A 24180-nucleotide genomic window follows, 5' to 3' on the forward strand; every position below is an offset into this window, starting at 1 on the left:
ACTTAATATTTCAGAATAATGACTGAAGTCTCAGAATAATGACTTAGTATATCAGAATAATGACGTAGTATCTCAGAATAATGACTTAGTATATCAGAATAATGACGTAGTATCTCAGAATAATAACTGAAGTCTCAGAATAATGACGTAGTATCTCAGAATAATAACTGAAGTCTCAGAATAATGACGTAGTATCTCAGAATAATGACTGAAGTCTCAGAATAATGATGTAGTATCTCAGAATAATAACTGAAGTCTCAGAATAATGACTTAATATTTCAGAATAATGACTGAAGTCTCAGAATAATGACTTAATATTTCAGAATAATGACTGAAGTCTCAGAATAAATGACTGAAGTCTCAGAATAATGACTGAAGTCTCAGAATAATGACGTAGTATCTCAGAATAATGACTGAAGTCTCAGAATAATGACGTAGTATCTCAGAATAATGACTGAAGTCTCAGAATAATGACGTAGTATCTCAGAATAATGACTGAAGTCTCAGAATAATGACTTAATATTTCAGAATAATGACTGAAGTCTCAGAATAATGACTGAAGTCTCAGAATAATGACTTAATATTTCAGAATAATGACTGAAGTCTCAGAATAATGACGTAGTATCTCAGAATAATGACTGAAGTCTCAGAATAATGACGTAGTATCTCAGAATAATGACTGAAGTCTCAGAATAATGACGTAGTATCTCAGAATAATGACTGAAGTCTCAGAATAATGACTTAATATTTCAGAATAATGACTGAAGTCTCAGAATAATGACTTAATATTTCAGAATAATGACTGAAGTCTCAGAATAATGACTTAGTATCTCAGAATGACTAGTATCTCAGAATAATACCTTAGTATGTCAGAATAATGACGTATCTCAGAATAATGATTTAGTATCTCAGAATAATGAAGTAGTATCTCAGAATAATGACTCAGTATCTCAGAATAATGACATAGTATCTCAGAATAATGACTCAGTATCTCAGAATAATGACATTGTATCTCAGAATAATGACGTAGTATCTCAGAATAATGATATAGTTTGGGGACCTGCGTGACTGAGATGTGTTAAATTTGGAAATAAATAAATATCCATATCGGTGATGGTAATAATTTACATTCCACACAGTGAGGGTAGTCTTCCTGGTATCTTGCATGTAGCCATTCATAGAAACGAATGCACAAACCCTAATGAGCCACTGCACTCAACTGTTACTCTTGTGCTAGCTAGATTGTTTAACCCTGTGCGCGGTTAGAAACCCATGGCATGCATGCTAGCTGATTAAAATGAGAAAGCCGTGTTGCTGTACCGTGCTGCTCCAGTCAGCTCGGCGGCCCGCCCCTGACGGTGTGGCACGTCCTGACGCTTTTCCACGTCGCAGTCCTGTCTCCGGCGAGCTGGCTGCGTATGTATGCGTGTCTCCAGCTAGGCCAGAGAGTGATGGCGGCGCCCGTCCTGAGAGTGTCCACCCCTCGGTGGGAAAGAATAGCTAGGCTCCTGGTTTGCCTGCTGGGCATACTGTTGTCTCTATATGCCTTTCACGTCGAGAGGGAAAAGGCTCGGGACCCGAGCTATAAGGCTATGTGCGACGTCAGCAGCTCCATCAGCTGTTCGAAAGTGTTCAGCTCAAGGTAATTTGAATTCAGCAAAGAGCGCCCAATGAAGCTGCTATTGTGGCGACCGGGGAAGGGCTGCGCGGTTCAAACTGTCACAGGGTCCCGGCCAGCGGTTACCGGCTCCCCGCTGCCCGCGAGGCTAAGCGCAAACTAGGACTACCGGCGTGCTGCGAGCCGGCTCTTACTGAAATAGTCTGCCCGGTATAAGTTAACTTTTAGCTCATCGTTTAATAACCACACCATTAGCTGTCTAGCTCGGCGAAGCTAGCTCCGCTAACCGTTAGCTAACGCAACCCATTTGTTAACGTTATACTTCTTAGCCAGTTAGCTGTCAACAGTGAGCCATTGTCCAATCAATCGATAAGTTGCAGATAGGACGGCTAACTGGTCTGCTCTATCTCTCTCTGTGTGTATGAGGGGGTAACACATCTGTAACAGCCAACTTTAGCACCAAAGTTAACGATAGCGTCTTCCGACTGCCGCTCCTGTTACATGTGTGTCGGTGCTGAAGTGTCCACTCATCCCGCCGGGTGGTTAGCTGGCTTAATGTTCACTATATGAGGTAACTTTCCCACCTGGTAGCTAGCTAGCTGTCACGCTGTTGTCATTAGCTGCCATGCTAATGTCACCGGGCAGCTACTAGTCTGTCCAGGGGGTTTACCCTGCACCCAGATGAGCCGTGGAGGGGACCGGCGAGTCTCAGTGCCGCTAACCACCACACGTTGTCACCAGGAAGTTGCACAGATAAACCTGCTGCAGGAGATTTACTTTAGCTGCAGAAATGAATCCACGTTGTTTTACTCACAAACACACGAGGTTCCCATGTACAGTCGTAAAATGACAGTTGTTGCTTGAAACCAATCCTGCTCATGACTCAAGTGAACCACACCTACTGAAATCCCATTGATTGAGTCCCTGCAGGTTTTCAACAAATACTTGCAGCATGACTGGAATGTAACTTGTCTGGGACCTGTACTGTCTGAGTATTAGAGACAGGCTGGCCTAGCGTCACTTCTGGCTAAATGTGTTTACAAATAGAGAAGTAATGAGACTGAATGACAGACATGAGGGTGTCCTCACTCTCAATGAAGAGTCTTAGCAGTTTCAGCCTAAACAAGCTCCGTTTCCAACAGTCTCTAATCTCATCAAGGTCTATGAAGTGAAAACCCTATATGTGGTGATGCGGCTTATTGGGCTGTTTGTTATGCATGTTTGATTTCCTGTTTTGTGCATGTCGCTGTTTAAAAATCAAGCCTTGAAACACCAGCCAGAGGGTCTGATCTATTGAAAATAATGGGAAGCACCGCTATGTGCAATATGGTAAAAACACTGTTTATTATACACAAGGACAGTAAATGGTAAGAAGTCAACACAGACTTGGTTCTGTGGGCATGTGATAGTGCTTAAGAAGAAATTAAACAAAGGTCTCAGTTATTGAACCAGCCTCTTGTCTCTATGCTCCTGGTGTATAACCTCAAATGAGACATAGGGTTAAACTTTAAATATTCATACTGAATTAATTCTAATATTCACAAAAAATAACTGGCACATACCTGTATACTTTGCCTATTATGCAATGCATTGAATGCACTGGTGTAGCACTACAGAGCAGAAGGAAAGATTCAGATGATGTGAAAAAGTATGTGAAAAATCTGTTTGCTGAACATGTTGAGTAAGTCGAACATTCCCACTGAGTGTCACTCGTACTGCTTAAATAGCCTGAGCATAGTGACTGCACTCCTATCTTATCTTTTGTTGTGGCTTACTTTGGAAAAAATGAATCATCGCATTAAAATGACACATGGTCTCACAGTTGATGTTTTTTGTTAGGGCACGGACTGGAATAACACCTAATGTTCCATGTGGGTTTAAAGTATGAATGAACGGTATTAACAGGTTGCAACAGCATGTTTTTTTTTTTTTTTTTTTTTCCTTTGCAGCATTTGTTTTCTTCTCTTAAAAACTACTGATGGGTTTAGTTAATGATTGGTTGATCAACAGAAAATGAATGGTCATCTATCTTTTTAGACTGTTTATTGGACAAGCCGATGTCACCTTGGAAACTGCAATGGACTCTTTTTTTTGTACTGTTTTTGGAGTAATCACTCCTTGCAGCTCTTGTTCACTTAAATCTTAAATTGTTTTCTGTAAATTCACATTTTCCTATCCTAAAACACTATTTTTTTGCAAAAAGCAAACTTAATTTCTTCAGTACTTCAGGTCTCGGATAAAATACACGAGCGAGACCTGGGTCTGATTGCTGTATATTGTTTTCTTGATAGTCCTCAGTTCAGTCTGTTCACTTGATATTTCTGTAGTCGTGAAGTTAAGTTGAGACTGGCTTCTTTGCTGACGTTTTGGTGTGTTTTAGGTGGGGTCGAGGATTTGGACTATTGGGCTCAATCTTTGGAAACGACAGCGCACTGAACCAACCCAACAGTGTCTACGGGATTGCCTTTTATGTCTTTCAGCTCCTACTAGGTAAGATGTCCTTTTGTTCACAGTAATCTGTTGGTATTGCTAGTTTAGGGGACACATCCCTAGTCATTGCACTAGAAACTAGTGCTGAATCAACACTTTGCATTTCTTTGTCATTGCTGTATTTGCCGAAATCTGACTCATGTGACACTGACATCATATTTAGTGGTCATGTAAAAATATAATAATATAGTTACAAATTAAATACAAAGCCATATTGTGTGTTTTTGTACTTAATTATTATTAAAATCTACTAAGACGTAGTGGGCAAGTGGATTCATAGACCAGGATAACTGTCCTAGAGACGGTGGCTTCATCTTTTGTGTTACTCCCAGTGTAAATTGGCACAGACGGTTAATTATTCCTTCTATGTGACTTGTTTTAAGTCCCGCCTCCAGTACGTTGATGGTGTTGCTGACTGAGTCATGCTGTTTGGACATGTCTGCCTGCCGAGTGGCCTGTAGGCTCGCCTGACCACCTGGCGCTGGCTCAGAACAAGAGGTCCTTTTAGCCACAGCAGTTACCACTCATTTGACTAACACAATAGCAGCCCAGTTAAGCCAAACTGCTACAGCGGTTCAAGATTTCCATATTAAAAGCAAGACGACTGTTTCAGAAGTTTAATTATTGTTACGGCCTTGGACCGTTCAATATTTGTTAGTAGGGATGACTCCACAATCTGCATATTCAAGGTTTAACCCCTGTAATGCCATCATTGTCTTAATTTTGTACGACGTTATGGAACATTTTCTAGAAAATCAATTGAGAAATGATAAAATAACCAGAATAACCACCAAGACTGTTTGATTTTCCTAGTAATTAATTTGCTGGAATCCCCAAAAACAAAGGGCTTCATCACAATCACATGAAAATCTTAGAAATAATACGTCTATAAAGCATTCCTGGCCAAGGGCCATGCATGTCATGGAAACCTCTTTTTGCAGTTGACAAACTTATTGTGACTCCTGGTATATATTTATCAGAGTACTTCTTAAACTCTGACAATAAGTTCTGTTCTATATGTATATCATATCATATCATATCATATCATATCATATCATAGAACAGAACTTACTGTCAGATCTCCTGTACTACCACAACCGTAAAAATGTCTGGTAGTCATTGGTGTTACCGGCCCCAGTATGACCCCGCAGTGGTGGAAGCAGTACTCTGATCATTTACTTAAAGTAGCAATACCACAGTGTAGAAATACTGTTATAAAGTATCTATCTAACTATCTAGATTACTTTTACTTGAGTGAAATTACAGAAGTACCGACGGTAATAATAATAATAATAATAATAATAATAATAATAATAATAATAATAATCAATCTTCCACCAGTGGACCCCACTGCATTGTATTTATTTCAGGATGACATATTCTATCATTAATCATCATTGAAACTGACGGTGTGTAAAATGCAGATCCCAGCTGAACAACTATTATATTGAATCAAACATGCCCATTAACAGCTCTGTGGTTTCACAATGAGCCATTACAGACCTCAGATATGCAGTTTATTCACACCTTCAGAGCTGTCAATCTGTTTGACACGTGTGCAGACAAACCAGGAACTGTTCAGCTGCTTAGTCTGCCAGGAAGAGAAACCGGCAACCTACTTTTTAAGTTTTAGGTATGGAAAAGAATCACAAGCACAAACACGGAGGAAGCGTCAGAGCGATGACTGCACCTCATGTGACAACAGAATAAAACGACCAGTGTTTAAGCTAAATGTCATCACGAGGAGACGGGCTACATAAATAGAGAACTGTCTCCTGTAAAGAGCAGACTCATCAGGTTACTTGTGTGTGTAAGTTTGCCTTTTTTTAACAGTGACATGCCTAAGCTTTAGTTTGTGTTTCTCGCCGTAGGAATGACTGTCAGTGCAATGGCCGCCCTTATTCTCATGACGACATCCATCTTGTCGGTGGTGGGTTCGCTCTACCTGGGCTACATCCTCTACTTTGTCCTAAAGGACTTCTGCATCATCTGCATCACCACATATGCGCTGAACTTCATTCTCTTTATTCTCAACTACAAGCGACTGGTTTACTTGAATGAGGCCTGGAAGCAGCAGCTTCAGGCCAAGCAGGACTAAGCTGAGGAGAACGGCAAGAAAAATACGAGAAACAAACAAAAGAAAAAAAGAAATGTGACCTCTGAACATTTGACTTGCCACCAGGAGACCTTGCTTCCAAACAATGTTTATTCTGCTGTGTGTTCAAAAAATATGAAGAAATTTAACTTAAATGTTGGGCCTGACATCTCAATGTTGCAAACACGGAAGGATTCGTAAGTGACAGGTGATTTTTCTTTGAATTTCCTTTTTCCTTATTTAACATTGTACTCACTTAAAAGGAAGTGTGTGTGTGTGTGTGTGCGTGTGTGTGTGCGTGCGTGCGCGCGCGTGTGTGTGTGTGTGTGTGCGTGTGTGTGTGTGTGTGTGCGTGCACATCAACCCGAGCAAGCAGAGGCAGAAGGCCAACATACAGAACGCGGGAGGACAGCTCTCTTGAACAAAAAGGATCGCAGAATGGAAGAAAATGGGACTTATAAAGGGGTTTACTTGAAATGGTTAGAAGAGGTCCTGTCGCTCTGCAGCGGATCTTCACTAAAACTTGGAACTCGAAAAAATGGGTCCCCAAACACAAAAAAAAAATTAAAAAAAACACTCATTAGGTTATCGTACAGCTTGCGGTTGAGGTTCCACAGTGGGTTTGGGATGGGGTGGGGGGGTCAAAATGATTAACATTTATACAGAATAGTTTCTTTTCATGTTTACACTTTGTAGTACGTTTTTCTTTTATGAAGAGGACCACTAAAATTAACACAGGACAATGTGAGATATTGTGTGTAGATCAGATTGTTTGTTTTGCAAATCTGTAAATAGCTGCTGAGCAATACTCCAGTCTAGATTGTGATTTAGTGTTGACACAAACCTTTAAGGAAAACAAACAAAAACAGAGAAAACGGGAGAAAGCATCCGGACACTGGAACAAAAAGTGAAAAAGAGGTCACGGTTTGGGTGGATGAGTCTGAAGATGTGCTCGGGACATCTTCCGTCCTGTAATCCTGGTCAGGCATGCGGTTCAGAGTTGTGTGGATGTCTTTGTTGCAAGTGGTTATAAACCGAAGCCACCGACACAAGTCTTTGAAACCGAATTATAGGTTCTTTTCACCAGGTTTGCATAAATGCACCCTCACTATTTTCTTTAGATTATTTTGGGGTTACTGTGTGAAAAGCATTCCTGACCACCACACAGGTGGGATCCATAAAGACTTATGTGCCTAAAGGAGTGTTAGGATGAATTACCTTAATTTCTTTTAAGTTTTTTACACATTGTGGGTGGGGGGGTTGGGTAATGTTACGTTAACACCAGTTCTGCTCGTTGTTTTCTTGTCACAGGTCCAAGGCTTTATTTTTATGATCACAGTTTTGTAAATTAAGATACCAGTGAAGTGTTTCTCCCTCCCTAATAGAGTCTCATGAGGTAGCAAAGGCTGCTACACTGTGATCGTCTGCTGAAGTGTCGGGTGGCCTGGTGGCCGAGGCGTCTCTTATCTCGCTGTTTTTAAAATGCATTCATGCTCATCTGGTTTTTTGTTCACTCTCCAGCCTGTATACATTTGATGTCAATTGAACAGTGACGGTGATCTTGCCAAGCTGAGTTACAGTTCATTTAGAGGAAGTGAACAAAACGTGTAACGTGTTTTTTACGTTGGCATGAGCGGCAGAAGCGTGAGATTAACAGAACGGTATGTTCAGCCATAAGTGGAGTTCATGGGACTTCTGCTCCCGTAGGAAAGAGATGGAGGTCGCTGACAGCTTCCTGAGATGGACAGCTGCAGACACTGAAGCCTTTCGTGAAGTGGTTGATCTATAACGTAGTAAGGCGCGTGCAGAGATAGATCCCAGTAACAGATCCCAGTAAAGGCAACCCTGGCTGGTAGTGACTTTGATGTGACAGAGTTGGGCGGTTGAGTCTCTTTCATCCACAATCCACTGATTTATAAGCATCCTACTTGTCAGACGCATGGTACACTATTTCCTCGCTTTAAGCATATTATGTTGGCCACCGGACAAACTTACACACACTGTCGGAGATCCCAGTCGTAGTAATAACTGTAACAATGTGATTCATCTGTGGTGATAAACCAGCTTGTTAATAGTTTCCATCACTGCTAGTTTCCATGCCCTTTTACTTTGAACTCTACTTTATTTTTCTTTCTTTTTTTTGTGGGGTGAAAGTTTGTTAAAGTATTGATGATAGCAGCTGCCAGGAAAGTAATCTCAGTGGCGTGCTTCCTGTGATAACATGATGTCATCGCTTGTCTATGAAAATTATGGAGAACACCCCCCTCCCCCCTCCTCCCAGGATATTGTCAAGTGAAATTGATGTCTGTTCATTCATGTCGTAACCCGTTTACTAGTCATTCTATAGAGGCTGTGTTCACTTTTTTGCAAAGCATAATGTTTTGTTGAGGTCCTCTACCCTACAGACCGGGCAGACAATGGCTTCCATTCATTTCACCACGTCTGTGATTCCATAAACTGTACGAGACGCTTCCAGCACTTAATCCTTCACAGTGAAGCTCGAGGTCCTGTTCACTATGTCAATGTTCGTCCTTTGGGTTTCAGTGTAACTGATCAATGTGATGCAGTTTGGCCTCAAATCTAGACTTCGCTTTCACTCTGATGGATAACTTAACTTAAAGGAGTACTCCGCCAATTTAGCACACACTCCAACCACATTCATTCAAAACCGATTTGTGTTTTTTCTTTTTCATTCCATGCATTTTTCTTTCTTGTCAAAACACACGGTTTCTACATTACCCACAGTGCAACTCCATCTCCGAAAGTTCGCCCGGATATTCGGGTGTGTTATGCTAGTAGTGGCTAACTCAGCTGACATGCAGCAGTACTCCCCAACACCTGTAAACGGACGTTGATGTGTATACAAATCATATTTTAAATCACTGCAAGTCAGTTTTCATGCCACGCAGAAAAGAATGGGAACCAATGGCTGCCTGGACGAGAAACTCATTTAAACACCGGTTTGCTTTGGAAAATGGTGGGCAGTTATGAGACGATTGGTAGGAAACTGGCAAAAACACACCAGTAAAGTCCTTTTTAGCAAGCTGTATGGTCGTCCATAGAACGATTCAAATGTTTCTTAGCACGTCATTTAAGATCTTCCTTATACAGTATTGCCTTGTCGGGTTCGGTTTCATCTCCACTCAGAAAACGGTTAACAACCGCACTGTTTTGTCTTTGCCTGGGGAAAGCCCGTGCACTCACAGATAAGACAAGTCTCCTATGGATTCTCTTGCACAAGTCAAACTGACATAGCTTGCTAGTTTTTGTGGCACCAACTGTGGGTCCTGTGAGTACTAGCGACCATAGAACTGACAGCGTAGGTAGCATATCATCATGTTCACGACTCCAGTCATATGCAAGCCTGTTACGCTAGTTGTGTGCGGTTACTTTAAGAGGTGGGTGAGGAATTTGGATTTTGAGTCAAAAGTTTGAAATCTTTGGCTGGTAACACATGTTGTGTGCTGATGTAATGTCAAAAAAAGAAGGTCAAAATGATCAATACTGCATTCTCATGAATATTCATTTAGGCCCTGAGGTATAACTGCCATGTTAGTTGCATCACCAATGCCAACAAAAGTGCCTTCTGTTTGATCACCAGGCCTTGAGCCAAAGACAAGCAACAGTAATAGCCTTGCAAAATGAAGAATGGTTACTGTTAACAGGCACTTCTGCTTGCCTCCCCTAGGATGTAATCTGATTAATTTGGTCATTCCCAGTGATTTGGTATCCAGTATTGGTGCAAAAATCCATTCAGAAATTGCCAGACAAAATGCCCGTCAAATCAATGGTCATTCCCTCTTCCTTCCTGAACTCCACTTTATAATTATCATCTTTCGTTTGTCTAGCTAGGACATGTTTGTTAGCTATAAATTCACTCTGTTTAAACTACATGATTGTAATGTTGCTTTTTTCATCATTAATTATGCCCTTTAGCTGTACAGACTGTTAACATTCTGGGTTATTTTAGTGAAACAAAAGGTTGAGGGGTTGGGGAACTAGGAATCCATGTGTCAGCATAAAATGTTTATTACATTTCTTTGTGGAGGAAAACTTACTGGGTTTGCTTCTGTATTGCCAAATATGTTTTAAAATGCTGTATTTTCTTACATGGAAAAGTGTTACATGAATGGTAGGAGGGTGCAAAAAAATAATCTGTTCAAATCCATTTTACCTTAAGGGAAAACTGTGGTTGACATGAGAACATTTTTAATTGTGTCATTGTCATGTGGAAATGATCTACCATTAAAACATTCCCTCTGAAACGACCTCATTTGAATTTCTTTGACTACAATGAAATGCTGTTAAAGGTATAGAAAGTGTTACTAAACCAAAAGGGGATCACTGTAATAACTTTGTAACTGTGACTTTAAGGGATTGGTGCAGTTTGTCTGATTCAACAATAGTCAGGTCTCAACTTTTTATTTATTTATCTTATTAATTTTATCTTATTTTCACAAAGTTAGTGTTTTAAAGAGGCGGCAACCTCTGGTTCTGAAACGTGCCTTAAACTTGCATTCTCTCTGGTGGCCATCAGGGGGCGACTTCTCTGGTTGCAAAGTCAAATTGTATATATTGATAGTAATTTAGCTAATTCATTTCCCTAAATCTGCCAAGTGTTGGGGTTTAGTTTGAATGTCATTTGTTTTAAAGTTCTGATTTCAGCGTTTACCTATTTTACATTTTTCTGAAACCCAAATCGTAGTTTTAATAAGGGATTGAAGCTTTCACAATTGATAACTGAAAATACTGGATGCAGATGCAATAAAATTCTATTTAACACCAGCTTTATGTGACATAGGATATTAAAAATCACTATTTGAACACATACAGTTGAATCATGTGTCTGAACCTTTATGTCACTGAATAGAACAAGCCTCATCAGTGCTAATACAGATTAACTTAATTGGATTAGTTTAAACGTTTCACAACACATGCTGAAACAGTATTAATGACACAATAATCTCCAGTTATGCAACGATGGCTGTGTAAATAATCAATGTTGTGTAAATGTCTAGGGAGTATACTGCGATGCCAGCGACTGTATGTTGTTCATTTGTGACATGGAGGTCATCGTAAAAGAAGAAAAAAGTAAACGCACTCTTTAGATGTGCGTCACAGTGACCGACTAAGATTGCAAATTACACTTCAATGTGCTCCACAGTAAGTAACAGTGATGCTTTGGTAAATAAATACAGTTTGCATATTGAGTACATGTTTTGTCTTTAATTACTTGATATCAAAATTAATCTTTCTCTTGATTTCCATATAAAAATAAAACACCGTTGCAATTCACATGAACAGCACGCGTATTAAGAACCTTTATTCTTGATCAGCTAAAAAACAAAATGTATGCATGTATTTAAGGAAATGCGACACCAAGCAAACGGGTGACAGGAAGATAGAGGACAAAGTGTGGGAACACACCTTCCTTTACCCTTCCTTTGTAATGTGATGTTTATCTACCAGGTGACTGGAGGAAAGGTCAGAGCCAATCAGTGATGAAGGATTTTCACCTTTTTTATGATGGCAGTGGAACGCCTCACGTACAGTATGTGCAATAGGGGTTGGTCCGATATCCGGTTTCACCAGTTCGGTTCGGTGTACGGAGCTTCACCGGTTTGATTTATGCAAACCGGTTGAACCTGCATACAGGGGTATCCAACGTGAATCCAAGGTTTGTTCATCAGCAGTAAAAAACGCTTTTATGTTCTGTTGCAGATTGTTGGATGAAATGTGATGATAGTGTCGGTGGTTTAGTTCAGAGCAGCGGATGATAAGAAAATCACAGCTCAATATCACAGTGGCTTGATCGTATGTCGCTGAAATGGTTTCAAGGTGCGAATGAATTAAGTGTTCTATATGTGCTGAAGCCAAACTGCCTCAAGCATCTGAAAGCATTTTAGCAGCATTTTTTGCCCATGAGGCACATCGTTTATGTCCTGCCCTGGAATGAGCAGGGGTACTTGGCCCAAGGAGGTAGTGTTCCCGTTTCATTCGCCAGCCTCCAGTACCTCTCCTTCAGGATGAATGCTGCCGCTTTGGGCTGCCGTTGCCTGGTGAAGACACCCTTCTTGTTCCCCACCACACGGGTGATCCCTGCAGACACAAGAAGGGTCAACAAGAACCTCGTCATGCACAGGAGACGCTTTTCAAATGTTAGGCAACAGGAGAAACCTGGTTATTAAACAACATTATTCGTTTACTGGTCATCTGTGCAAGAGTGTCTTTGTTGTTTGTGATTTACTGTTGATTTACTCTGCATTGAGGTAATACAACTCCTCTAATTCTGTACAGCGTCCTTTGGTATTTTGTTCAATATTCATAGAGAGGATGTCTGTGAAAATACTGCTAAATATCATTCACATAGATTCAAAAGAACAAGAAACAAACACCTGGATTCCTAATCTGACAGATCTGCTTGAGACTACGGCTGCAAGTAATGACGATTATGATTGCCGGTTATTGTTGTTTTTTTCCTTGATAAATTGCTATAAACTGTCAGAAAATGTTTTTAAAAATACCCATCACAATTTCCAAAAGTCAAAAATTCCAAATGACAAAGAACAAGGACACCGGAAAATATTCACATTTGAGACGCTGGAATCAGTGACTGTTTTTCTTTAAAAAATATTCTGCGATTGATTTTTTTTCTCTTCAATCCATGAATCTAAAAATCTTTTCAATTAATCTTGTTGATTATTTTCTGATCCATCGATTAATCTTAAACCTCGTTTCCACGTAATATAATACAATATTGCTGTATATAATGATACAATACTACAATACAATGCTATAACATATATTAATATGATTAATAATTGAAGAGTGTTTTGATATATTATGTCATAGTTTTAGTAGCGGATGGACAAATGCACGTCAAAGTGTGACTAATGTAAATCTACATATATTTTTTTAGCTCTTTAGGTGCACAAACTGCTAACATCTTGCGAATGCGTTGCTAAAAACTCTTTTCCATGATGTTTGGACGTTGATCTCATCTCCTTTGATGCATCCAGCTGGTGGCGCTCTAGGCCACCGCCTTAAAACGTCCCCTTCTATCGCATTTACAGAACCCTCGATATCTTGTCATTATGGATGGAAATAAATATCAGAATTCGCTCAGCATGAGAACAGAAGTGGGGTTTAGTACGGTGAAATGACCTTGACCCAGGTCCTTGTGATCTCCCGTACCTTGTACAGTCATGAAGTCTGCAAAGTTCCAGATGAGTTCACCAACGACGTACTGGGTCCTCTTCTGGTCCAACACGTCGTGGTAGCTCTGCAGGACTACCTTCTGGTACTCCTCGGTAAACATCATTGGGGGATCCTTGGGAGTGAACAAGCAGCGTCTTACTGTATGTATTAACACCATTCAGTAAAATCTGATATTCACTGCAGCTTGAGCCAGATTGTTGGATGTGTATGAATCCTCACACTGTGAAGCCCCGGCACTGCATCTGCTCCATATTCACTCTGGATGATGGGTTTCTGGTACTTTCCGTACCAGTTCTCAAACTGAGTGTTGAGCTGGATGGGGATGACCTCCAGGTGACCTGGATCATGGTACCAGGAGAAGTAACTGTTCACGCAGACGACATCCACATAGGGAGCCTAGAGAACAGATTCAAGACTTAATATGACACGACACAGTTTGTTTGCTTTTTAGGAGCATTAATTAATATCTTCAAAATAAACCCCTTTTTGTAGATCAACATTCATTTATAATGAAGCAACAGATTTCTTGGAGCAGCAATGATAACGAGGCAAATAAAAAGCATCACACTGAAGTGAATGTTTTATTTACGATGGATGGGCAGCTCTCTCACTCGTGGCCGTGTTAGATTGCAGCGGCTGTAACTGCTCACATCTGATCCACAGTTATTTGCCTGGAGGTAAATGAATAGTGGCTGCAGGCACCTGTAAGCTGCCAAGTACACCCCGAGAGATATTCCTCACAGCACAGGAATGTGAGCCATGCCAACAACATATCTCACATGTTTGACATTGGATCAACAAACTTCGAGGTCAGCAGGACATCTTGACAATTTGACGTTTACTCCCTGAATTTTCTAAACAGGCCTTCATGTCAAAAGCAACCATAAGGAGTTTTAACTCTCAATTTAAAGACGATGCCTCTATATGACCTGCACACGAAAATGAGGCTATTTACGGCACGCAGACTGGAAGATCCTTTATGTTATGCTTTCACGGGCAACATTTGGCACTGAGTAGTACTTTAGCCTGTTAGAAGGAAGCAGGAGGAGCAAAGAAAAGAAAAGTAATAGAAAATAATTGACCAAAAAAGGAAAAAAGCAACAGTGATAGAACAAGATGGACAGAATTGTGGGATTTTAAAGGCTTCAAACTGATCCTGAATGCTCCTCTTTACATTACATTACATTACATTACATACATACATTGTGAGACATGGTTTTACATCAATATATGAATTTAAGTTGGTGGTTCAAACACAGTTTACTTAGTTTCACCATCGTCATATTAGTTCTACATTGTACACAGCCACAAATACATAACCTCATTGCATCCTGAAAACAGCAATATTTTAAATAAGTTGTGTCTTAACGCGGTGTGCTCATGAAAACACTCCCACTTTTGTCCACAGGGGCCGCTAAAATCAACAAAGTTGCAGCACAGAGCCACAGTTTTGGTTTCCATTCTGCAAATATTTTTCCACATGAGTAATCTTCATCCTGTCTGTGTTCTGTGTGTGCTTTCCTCACTGGTTTAAAATGGGCGGGGCACACGTTGGAAAAGGATTTTGCATTTAAATCAGAATCTGATGATCCGACGTTTTGTTTATGTTGGCAATCAAATCTGGTCAAAACACACCCACATCGTCCTAATTATGTAGAGTTTCCAAATAAATAATAAAATGTAATGTTTACTTAAAAGAAGGCTGGCACAAAACCAATGCTGTCACACAAATGTTGTATTTAATATTTGCTTGTTTGAAAAAAACCCAAACTATTGTAGTATATAGTATCTGACCTTAATGTGAGCTGTTACTCAAACGTTCTGTGTATAATCACCTGAAACTAAGAATTGTTGCCTTGCCGTTAACTTAGAATGAGCCCTTCAGATCTCTGTAGGGGGCGGGTCCGCTACCACAGTCTGCCACATTGCATCACCATGCTTCTACAGTAGCCCAGAAGGGACAAACCAAACTGTCTCTAGACAGCCTTTCACATGATCAAGTTACCTTCCCCTTTAAGTTATTGACACCCTCGGCATCAATACTAATAATGACCACTAACGTGTTGAATAATAAACAAAATGACAAATTAATGTGCAGTGATGTTTCACTTTGTCATGCTGCTGATAAGACTCACCCCTTTGTCCCTGGCATAGTTACTGTCTGTGATGTAAGTGACGGGCCGGGTTGGATCCAGCTCTTTGGTATGTTTAATCAAGGTCCTGCAAGAAAAACAAAAAAAGGAGGTGTTTACGTTGCATGTTTTTCATGATTACAGTGTTCACTAATCCACACGCTCCCCATACCACTTTACTTGACGGGTTCTGTGGTAGTTGGGCGGGACGAGTATTTTTTGGCTGTTTGTCACCCTGAAGCCTCAGGTCATTACTGAGCTCCAGATGTTCAGGGCAGGTTTATCACCACTTGTATTGCATTCCACATATCAGAGTAAAGGGCTGTGACTCAATAACAAACCAGTATCTACACTTTTTAAAAGTTTGAGGAGCTGAAAAGCTGAACAGGAGTCACATCTTAAAAACTCACTGCATAGGGAATAATCTTGCATCCGCTAAAGAGGCAGTAACTTTGTGTTCCCTTCAGTGCTTCACAGCCAGATAAAATGGAACCAGTACTCACTTGAAATAGAACTCCGCGGGGGGCATCTCTGCAGCCGGCTCATTGGCTACTGACCACATGACCACAGAGGCGTGGTTCTTGTCCCGACGTACAAGCTCGTCCATGACATCCAGGTGATGGGTCAGGGAGGCGTTCCTAAAACTGCGACTGCATCAGCACAAAAGACACAGCACACACCGGGTTGACCTTTTATGGAAAAAACTAGACGTAACACACCAGATCCGTCGCTGCAGGTTACCAGCTTTATAAACTGGTAAAGGGCTGGACTGGTCCATTTGTCTTTTAAACCTGCTGCTGTAAATTTACCTTTTATATCTGAACTCAACCAAGTTTATTTGTGTGTTTTCCTAGTAATATTCTAAATTAAAGTCATATTGTGACACTGATTTAGCAGACCGTGTGAAGACGTTCATGTTCACTGGAAGTGGGTGTGTCCGTTCTGCAACTCAGCCAGGATGTTTCGCATTATTTGTAAGAGAATTGTTGCACAATCCTAACGCAGAGAGGGTGAGGTTTCTTGCACGTGCAGGGACATTTCCTCGCCGCAATTTCACAGCAGTGGTGATGAACACCACACTCTCCTACAGCAACGCGTTGCTCACTCCGAACCCTCAAACACCCCTAAAGGTCACAGCGATGCGGGCAGTGCTACTTGCATGTCTTTGATGCCCACGCCCGGACACTCATCTATCACCACGATGCCATGGCGGTCACACATCTGCAGGATCTCCTCGGCATACGGGTAGTGGCTTGTTCGGAACGAGTTGGCCCCCAACCACTTCAACAAGTTAAAGTCTTTGACAATCAGGGCCCAGTCAAAGCCTTTACCTCGGATCTACAACACAAGATGAAGAGAGGACGTCAGGGTTGAATTATTGGACCGGATCCACTTTTTTTCCACTGAGTTTCTGTTATCGGAAAGGAAACGTCCATGTGGCCTGTTGATGTTAGATCATGTTACAACAGATATGTTGAGTCTTTTGATAAAGGTCTTGCTTCCCTCTAGCGGTACTCACATCAGAGTCCTCGTGTTTATTGACTCCATGGAAATAGAAGGGCTTGTTGTTGATGAGGAACTGTGTGCTGGTAACGACGACTGTCCGGATGCCGACTGGCAGCGTGTACACATCCTCGTACGTAGACCTTTCATCGGCTGCCCCTAAGCGAACCTGGATATTAAAAATGTGAATGTCAGAAACGTCACCTTTGGCAGAAATTGTAAGTAGAGGAGGTTAATCTCAATACCAAACAACTACAGTGAGTTGGCAAAACGGATGAAGTGCAATTTTATTTTCATCCCATTGAGATTTTTTACATATTTATAGGGAGCAAACAAAAGGATCTTTTTTATTTTTGCAAGCTGCAGCTTAGCTATGACCAACAGCGCTCTGATTCACCATCAGACATCCGAATACTGGAATTAAGTGCGATTGCTTCCTGGTGTCACCTGCGAGGAGGAGACAGCTGCTGCTCTCCAACAATGATCTGATTAAGCGTGGTTCTCCTGAACATGTAGAGCATTATAACAGAGAAAGACCAGCTGCTCAGCTTCACAGTGTACGCTAGCAGAATCTCCAAAGCAGGCAATTTACCTCGTCATAGTCAGAAAAGCATAGGTGTTATTAATTAGATGAACACTTTATCCATGGCTCTGTGCTATTGAAGCCAGAGTGGCAGTGACTCAGCGTGAGTGATCCCAGGATCCTGAAATCAGTGGCGATCGGTGCTCATGTGACCCCGCACCTGAAAGTCCCTTTGACCCGTATGTAAACATGTCGTCTTACCTCCATAGAGTAAAGGTAACCTGGATTCTCGTGCATCAGGTACGGCCACCACAAATTCACATCCACTACTTTGAGGACTCCAGATGCCTGGCTGGAGGAAGCCACACAGCGGCCATCTTTGTCCATCAGCGTGACCTTCACAGTGGCCGTGGCAGCACCTCGGACCGACACCTTGTAGTTGACAATACCTGGTAAAAATGTATATAAAATACTTTAAATGTCACATGACTACTCTCTGGTCGTTAAAACCACATGTAGCTTTATGGATCGGTTCAATAGCTGTGATTGTGATGAGTTGTATTTTTTTGTTTTCTTGTGATCACCTGTATTAACTTACCTGTGTTGTCCAAGAAGTCAGTCACCACGGTGATGTCATCCACGTAAGCCTTAGGAGTGGTATACAGCAACACGGGCCGATGTATGCCAGCATAGTTGAAGAAATCAAAGTAGATGTTTTGTACAAAATAACCATCAGGATACCTGTTGAGCAATTACATTTTCCTCATTATGCAAATACTCACTGACACGCAGCTGTGCACATTTTAATCTCAGCCAAATACGACATCAAACTAAAAAGGGCTGCATTCTCACAGAAAAAAAATTAAGCAAAATGTCTTCATGGCAGATTGAGTTTTCGAGACTTTAGAGAAGCCTTTTGTGTTTTCACATTGAAGCAATTTCTGAAAAACTGCAAAAACTATCAACAAACTGAAAAGATGTTTGAAAGTGAAAGTGCTGTGACCTGTTGAAAGTTCAAACTACTACTCAGGCCTTTAGTCGGTGTTTCAATTAGAACAGAGAGGATGAGTTTACTTGGTGCGGTCGTTCATGTGCTGGATGACTCCGGGAGGAAGAGTCTCCAGAGTCAGAGTGTTGTTGACAGCGATGGTGATCCGGCACGGCCGAGTTGGGTCCTTACGGATTACACTGCCTATCTCAGCCTCAAAAGGAAGATGGCCGCCTTCGTGCTCCGTCACTTTCACCCCGTTCACCCACTGCAAAGGGTAACGACAATTAATCCAAAGGAGCTTGATCAAAAGGACAAGAGGTGGACGATATAAAAAGGGACGGGTGTCATTTTGACAACTACACACACCATTTACACTACATGTGATACTCACCACTACTGAATTATAGTGAGCACTTCCCACTCTGATAACCACTCGTGTTCCTTCGTCGGCGATCCAACGAGCGGGCAGCACCACCTCTCGCTCATACCACACCCAGCCAATAAAATCCCTCAGAGCGGGGTCCTGGGTGATGTCATTGTAGCTGGCAGGAACCGGCATGTCAATCACCGGGCCGGACTAGGAGAAATAAAACCTCAATGAAAAGACAATATTTTATTTATGACAGTAGATCTGCTGTAGTCAGTGACGAGTTTGTTGTTACAGGGATGATAATGATCAACGCTAATAAATCCACGATACAGGAGTTAATATTGACGGAAGATGATTAAAAGATACAAAGGTAAAATATAGTTCCATTAAAATAGTGTATATTTAGGGACTTTTCTCCCTGTTTTTTTTCTTTCTAGAGAAATATTGGGATATTTTTATAACTTTAGAACTATATATATCACATATTTTATAACTACCACGCTTATGGCATAGGGAACACTGTCCTATTGTATTATAATTATGTGCCAATAGGAAGCGTGTGCCTGTAAAACTGATATGAAGTTTGATATAATATAATAAATAATGGCCATAATTAACATTAATCTAATCTTCAGTACTGTCCACTAATAGACTGTTAGAAGTAAGTTTGATCACCAGTGGTATCACTATATTCATACAGCATATGGGCGTATACAGTCAGTTGGGGGGATAGTGTAGACTTTATTGTTTGCTAAGCAGATGTACTTGACCTGTTTTGACGTATGGGATGTGTTATGGTTCTGATATACAGTATTAGGGCAGACTTTTAAAGAATTAATTCTCAGTGTCCAATGTTGCATTCAATGTTGAACATTCATTCAATTATCAAAACCACAGGACAACATCTGTCATCCTGCATAATGGAGGACATTATAGTAGGACATAATGTTGTACTGAATGACTGGAAACACTGTAGAAGGTAGCCTGCATATGAATATTACTGCTGAATTGTTTTATCTTGTATGTCCTACTCTCTTTTAGATTGCTGTGGACCCTCTTGGGAGTCTGAGTGCATTTTTCATGGAATATATATTAACATGTTTAACAAAGACAACTGAAAACTGTTATCAGGGACCATTAAAAACACTTGACACGCTGGAAAACACCGTGAGCTGTCTTGTAGCTGCGGGTCCTGCTCACCTCTGCCAGACTACTTTGATACCATGCCCTCTCGAAGCCCTGGTTCCTGTTTGGGGACTTGTCCGCCCTGAAGGTCCAGAGGCCGCTCAGCTCCTTCACCTCTCTGGAGGAAGACTCCCGGGGGAAGAGCATGCCGGTGTCGAGCACACAGGCCGCTTCAAACGCCGCTAACAGGCACAGGCTAACGGGTACGAGCATCCTCGGTAACTCTTCTCATTCCCCACGAGAAAAACTTGCTCCGCAGTCTTCCTAGCTGATTCAGTCACGTGATTGCCTCTGTGGTCACGTGACAGCATGGCGCTTTCTACTGCTGCCTTCGATGGACGTCGGGAATTTCTCAATTCAAGCGGTGAGAAATCATACACAAATAAAGGAGACAGCTGACTCATGAATTAAAAGTGCGAACTTCGTCACAAGAGAAGACGCAAACAAAAACAGATCGCACTCACACGAGGAAACAGACTTTATTCCAAATCCACATGATTTTCTAAACCGTCGTTCAAGAATGCAACAACGGACACACGACGCTAGATGGCGCCAGACACCCGGACATCAACGTCAACGGCAGTGAGACAGCGCACAGGAGCATCAGTTCACTGATTCTGCGTCCAACAGCGCCTCCACAGCCGCATATTTGCTGCTCTGGGCTCCTTTTGACGCACTGTTTATGAATATTTAGGCAAACCATTTTTTTCCAGAAACACAATGAAGTGCTCGCTTGGTTATCAATATATGACTGTGGGAGTCTCAAGTGAGTTGGGAGGATATTTTGAGATGCTAGCTAATAGTGTGCAAAACTATTTAAAACCATCCAGCTCCCTACAATCTTAGTAATAGTAATTTTAACCTGTTTATGTCTACCAATATATGAAGCAGTGGGTGATGTTTTGTGTCCTCATCAGGCTGAGTTTTGTATCAGCTGCAGGTTGTACTGTAAAATCACAAAGCCCTGGTGGCCTTGGGGTGTAGCCCACACTGACCATGAACTGCAGCGTGCCTAGGATGGGTCCATTCGCTTTGGGACCTTTGTTGCTTGTCATTCTCCATCTATCCATCCATCTATCCCCTCATTTCCTTTCCTCTCCACTATCGTATTGCTAATAAAGTACCCTTTAAAAACACATCGGGTTCCTCCATTAGGATAAAAGCACTTTTGGGCATTCACAAATATTTTCCTTGCAGCTTTGTCTACCCAGTATTGTTGTCAGTTTTAGTCTCAGTGATCTATAATATTCCTGATTCATGAGGGAACTGATGACACTATACCGTGCATTATAATTTGTGAGTGGTGCACCATGATCTTAAGATTGGATTTTAGGTGTGACGGTTTCAGTTCACAAATCTGTGACATAATTATAAATCAAACAAGTAATATTTATTTTTTATTTTTTTTTGTATCTGAAGTTGATGTGTGAAAAAAAAGCTGTTAATAATAATAATTCCAAATAAGTATTTGTGAAAGTGGCTGCAGGAGGAAAACATACAAAACATACGATGTGTGTCAGAGTGGGTGCAGTCACATACGGCGTGGCTGACAGTCACTGAACATCCATAAATGTATCAGAAAGACAGAATTATATTGTGGTGGGGTTTATATTACAGTTTTCAAAATATCCCCTAGAGGGCGCCAGGAGCCTGCGGGGAAAACAGCGTAGAAGAAGAACAAGGAGAATCCCGTATGCGAGCGAAGACGCCAGCTAGCTACGTGAGAAGAAACACGTTGTTTTACCACTTAAACGTTTATGTAGAAGTTATTCGGGACAGGATTTTGTGTTTCGGTATGTTTTTGTTCACAAGAAGTCTACGTAGGTTACTGTTGGCTTTTCTCCGGTGAGTGTATTTTCTATGTTTGTGCTAGCTCTGTACTGCTAGCTTAAACGGCACACTGTTCATTTTCATGACCGCGAAGGGAAACACTCGGTGTGTAATAGAAACCAGGCACTCTAGGAATGGCTGAATGTAAGATATTTAAATTTAAAGTTGTATTTCTTCAGAGAAAAGTGTTTCTTGAGGCGTTAATTTCGCGTTTCACTAACTGTGATTTGGTTTCGTGAACATTTAAATTAGCCAAGCGGAATTGACATGGGCCTAATTTAAACTGTACGATATGCAGGTCGATGTTATTTACGGTCGGCTTCTGAGGAAGGATGGGCGAGGATTTTCAGCTATCTGAAGGTACAACCACAACACCGCTGCCACACGTGGAGGACCCGAGGACCCGCCTTTCTCAACTTGAATTACAGATAAGCTTAAACCAAAATACACAGAACCGAACTAAAAAACCTTTATTCAAGGGAAGAAAAGACAACTTGCATCCCAGGAGGAAATTAAACAAGGACTAAATTGAATGTATTGATCCCAGATGTGATACTACTATGGTACTAACAGAAACAGAAGGATGGACAATTTAAGCTAACAGGAGCTGTGAACAAAAATGGATGGACAACAGTTGGGTTATTTTATTTTAAAGAGTCTATACTTTTTCATTGGGCCAATATAATTGAAACTTGTGGTAGGTTGAGTGAGAGGTTGTGTTCTGTCTCTTCTCAGTAGTATTTATGTCTTCTTCTTCTTGCATCATCCTCCTTACAGGGCGTACCATTCAGACATATAACTATTAAATTCATTTTGGTAAGCTATTGCAATATGATAGTTATAACCAAACATCCATCCATCCATCCATCCATTGTCTACCACTTATCCTGTATTTAGCGTTGCGGGGGGTCTGGAGCCGATCCCAGCTGTCATTGGGCGAAGGCAGGGTACACCCTGGACAGGACGCCAGTCTATCGCAGGGCCAACATGTAGAGACAGACAACCATTCACACTCACATTAACCAAACATAACACTGGAATAAAATTAAGGATAATGTCATATTAAAAATGCACCAAATTGCCCCTTTGTTAAAGTGATGGTTCGGAGTAAAATGCAGGTAATTTCCACCAAGTCCGCCCCTCGAACACAGACTGGCCAATCATAGCGGAGCTGGTTCCTGAACGTAAGCTTTTTGATTCTAACAGTAAATAAAGACCTTACTGGCTTTATAAGAACAGTTTTGTTCCTTAATTTCATCGTCTTCTGTCTCGATCATCAGGTGATGTTAAGGTTCAATTTTACACTGAGATCAGTGGGCTTTAGCTTTTATCTTTATCTTTTTAACCTGTTTCGCTGATGAATCAGTTTGACATCCTGGATATATCCAGAATATGTCTGCTTCTCCCTGAAATAGCTTTTTGTTTTTCCAAAAATGTGATATTTATGCAGGAATTGAAGTGTGGGCTCCTGAAAACATCCTGAAAAATAATTTCAACTGTCCCTAAGTCAATATAAACCATCATTTACTATTTACTATTTTTGTTATAATATTTAAAAAATCATGACATTAAAGAGTGTGTTTTTATTTGAATAATAATGTATTTTAAGCTGCTTAGAATTAGTGTTAGGAAGTTAAACATGTCATAATTTCCCCTCTAATATCTGTTATATTAATGTGAATACATCTCCTTCGACATCTATTCATAAAAGTTTCTCCCTCAAAAGTGACATTTTACAACGTTCTATTTGAACATATAATCAATTTTAATATTTGCTGAGTAGAGCTTGAACGTATCATAATTCAGGTTAATGCAACCTTCATAAATCTTAGCAGTTAGCTCCGTTATAAGCAGGGTTGTCACGGTGACTACTCTGAGCAGCATGCATGGGCATAAATTACAACATAGTAAGTCTGATGAGTCTGATTAACTTAGTTGTTCCAAATGTTTTTTTAAGGTTGTTCCTCTAAAACGTCTTTTGGACTTGCAGTTGTGAAAAAATGTGAGATTTATGTATTCCGGTCATGGCTGATGAGCTGTAAAGCTGCTGCGGCTGATCAATCGGTGCATCTCTACTAGTCATTGTAGGTTATGGTGACTATGATTGTACCTCGGCACAGTGAAAAGAGGTTGCATCCCCTCCTTAATGAATCACTGATTTAATGAACCACTGCCAGCATCCCAAGCGACCCAAATCACATCTTCCTGCCCCAAAGTTTGAGACA

The 24180-nt window shown here is 40.9% G+C and overlaps 2 protein-coding genes across 2 annotated transcripts; one reads left to right on the forward strand and one right to left on the reverse strand.

The window, feature by feature from the left end:
* The first annotated feature begins 1362 nt into the window (after nt 1–1362).
* Nucleotides 1363–10468, forward strand: vkorc1l1 (vitamin K epoxide reductase complex, subunit 1-like 1). Its single transcript, XM_084028349.1, has 3 exons — nt 1363–1642; nt 3999–4108; nt 5980–10468. Exons 1-3 carry the CDS (start codon nt 1419–1421, stop codon nt 6204–6206), a joined length of 561 nt encoding a protein of 186 aa, XP_083884475.1. The 5' UTR covers nt 1363–1418; the 3' UTR covers nt 6207–10468.
* gusb (glucuronidase, beta) lies at nt 7457–20392 on the reverse strand. The gene is made up of 12 exons (XM_084028348.1): nt 20141–20392; nt 18962–19147; nt 18654–18835; nt 18178–18320; nt 17841–18028; nt 17073–17225; nt 16713–16891; nt 16057–16203; nt 15557–15641; nt 13641–13817; nt 13398–13533; nt 7457–12302 (listed from the first exon to the last, which is right to left on the reverse strand). Exons 1-12 carry the CDS (start codon nt 20336–20338, stop codon nt 12139–12141), a joined length of 1938 nt encoding a protein of 645 aa, XP_083884474.1. The 5' UTR covers nt 20339–20392; the 3' UTR covers nt 7457–12138.
* Nucleotides 20393–24180: the final 3788 nt, after the last annotated feature.

Source organism: Eutrigla gurnardus (assembly GCF_963514095.1).
Source record: "Eutrigla gurnardus genome assembly, chromosome: 15".
Lineage (NCBI taxonomy): Eukaryota > Metazoa > Chordata > Actinopteri > Perciformes > Triglidae > Eutrigla > Eutrigla gurnardus.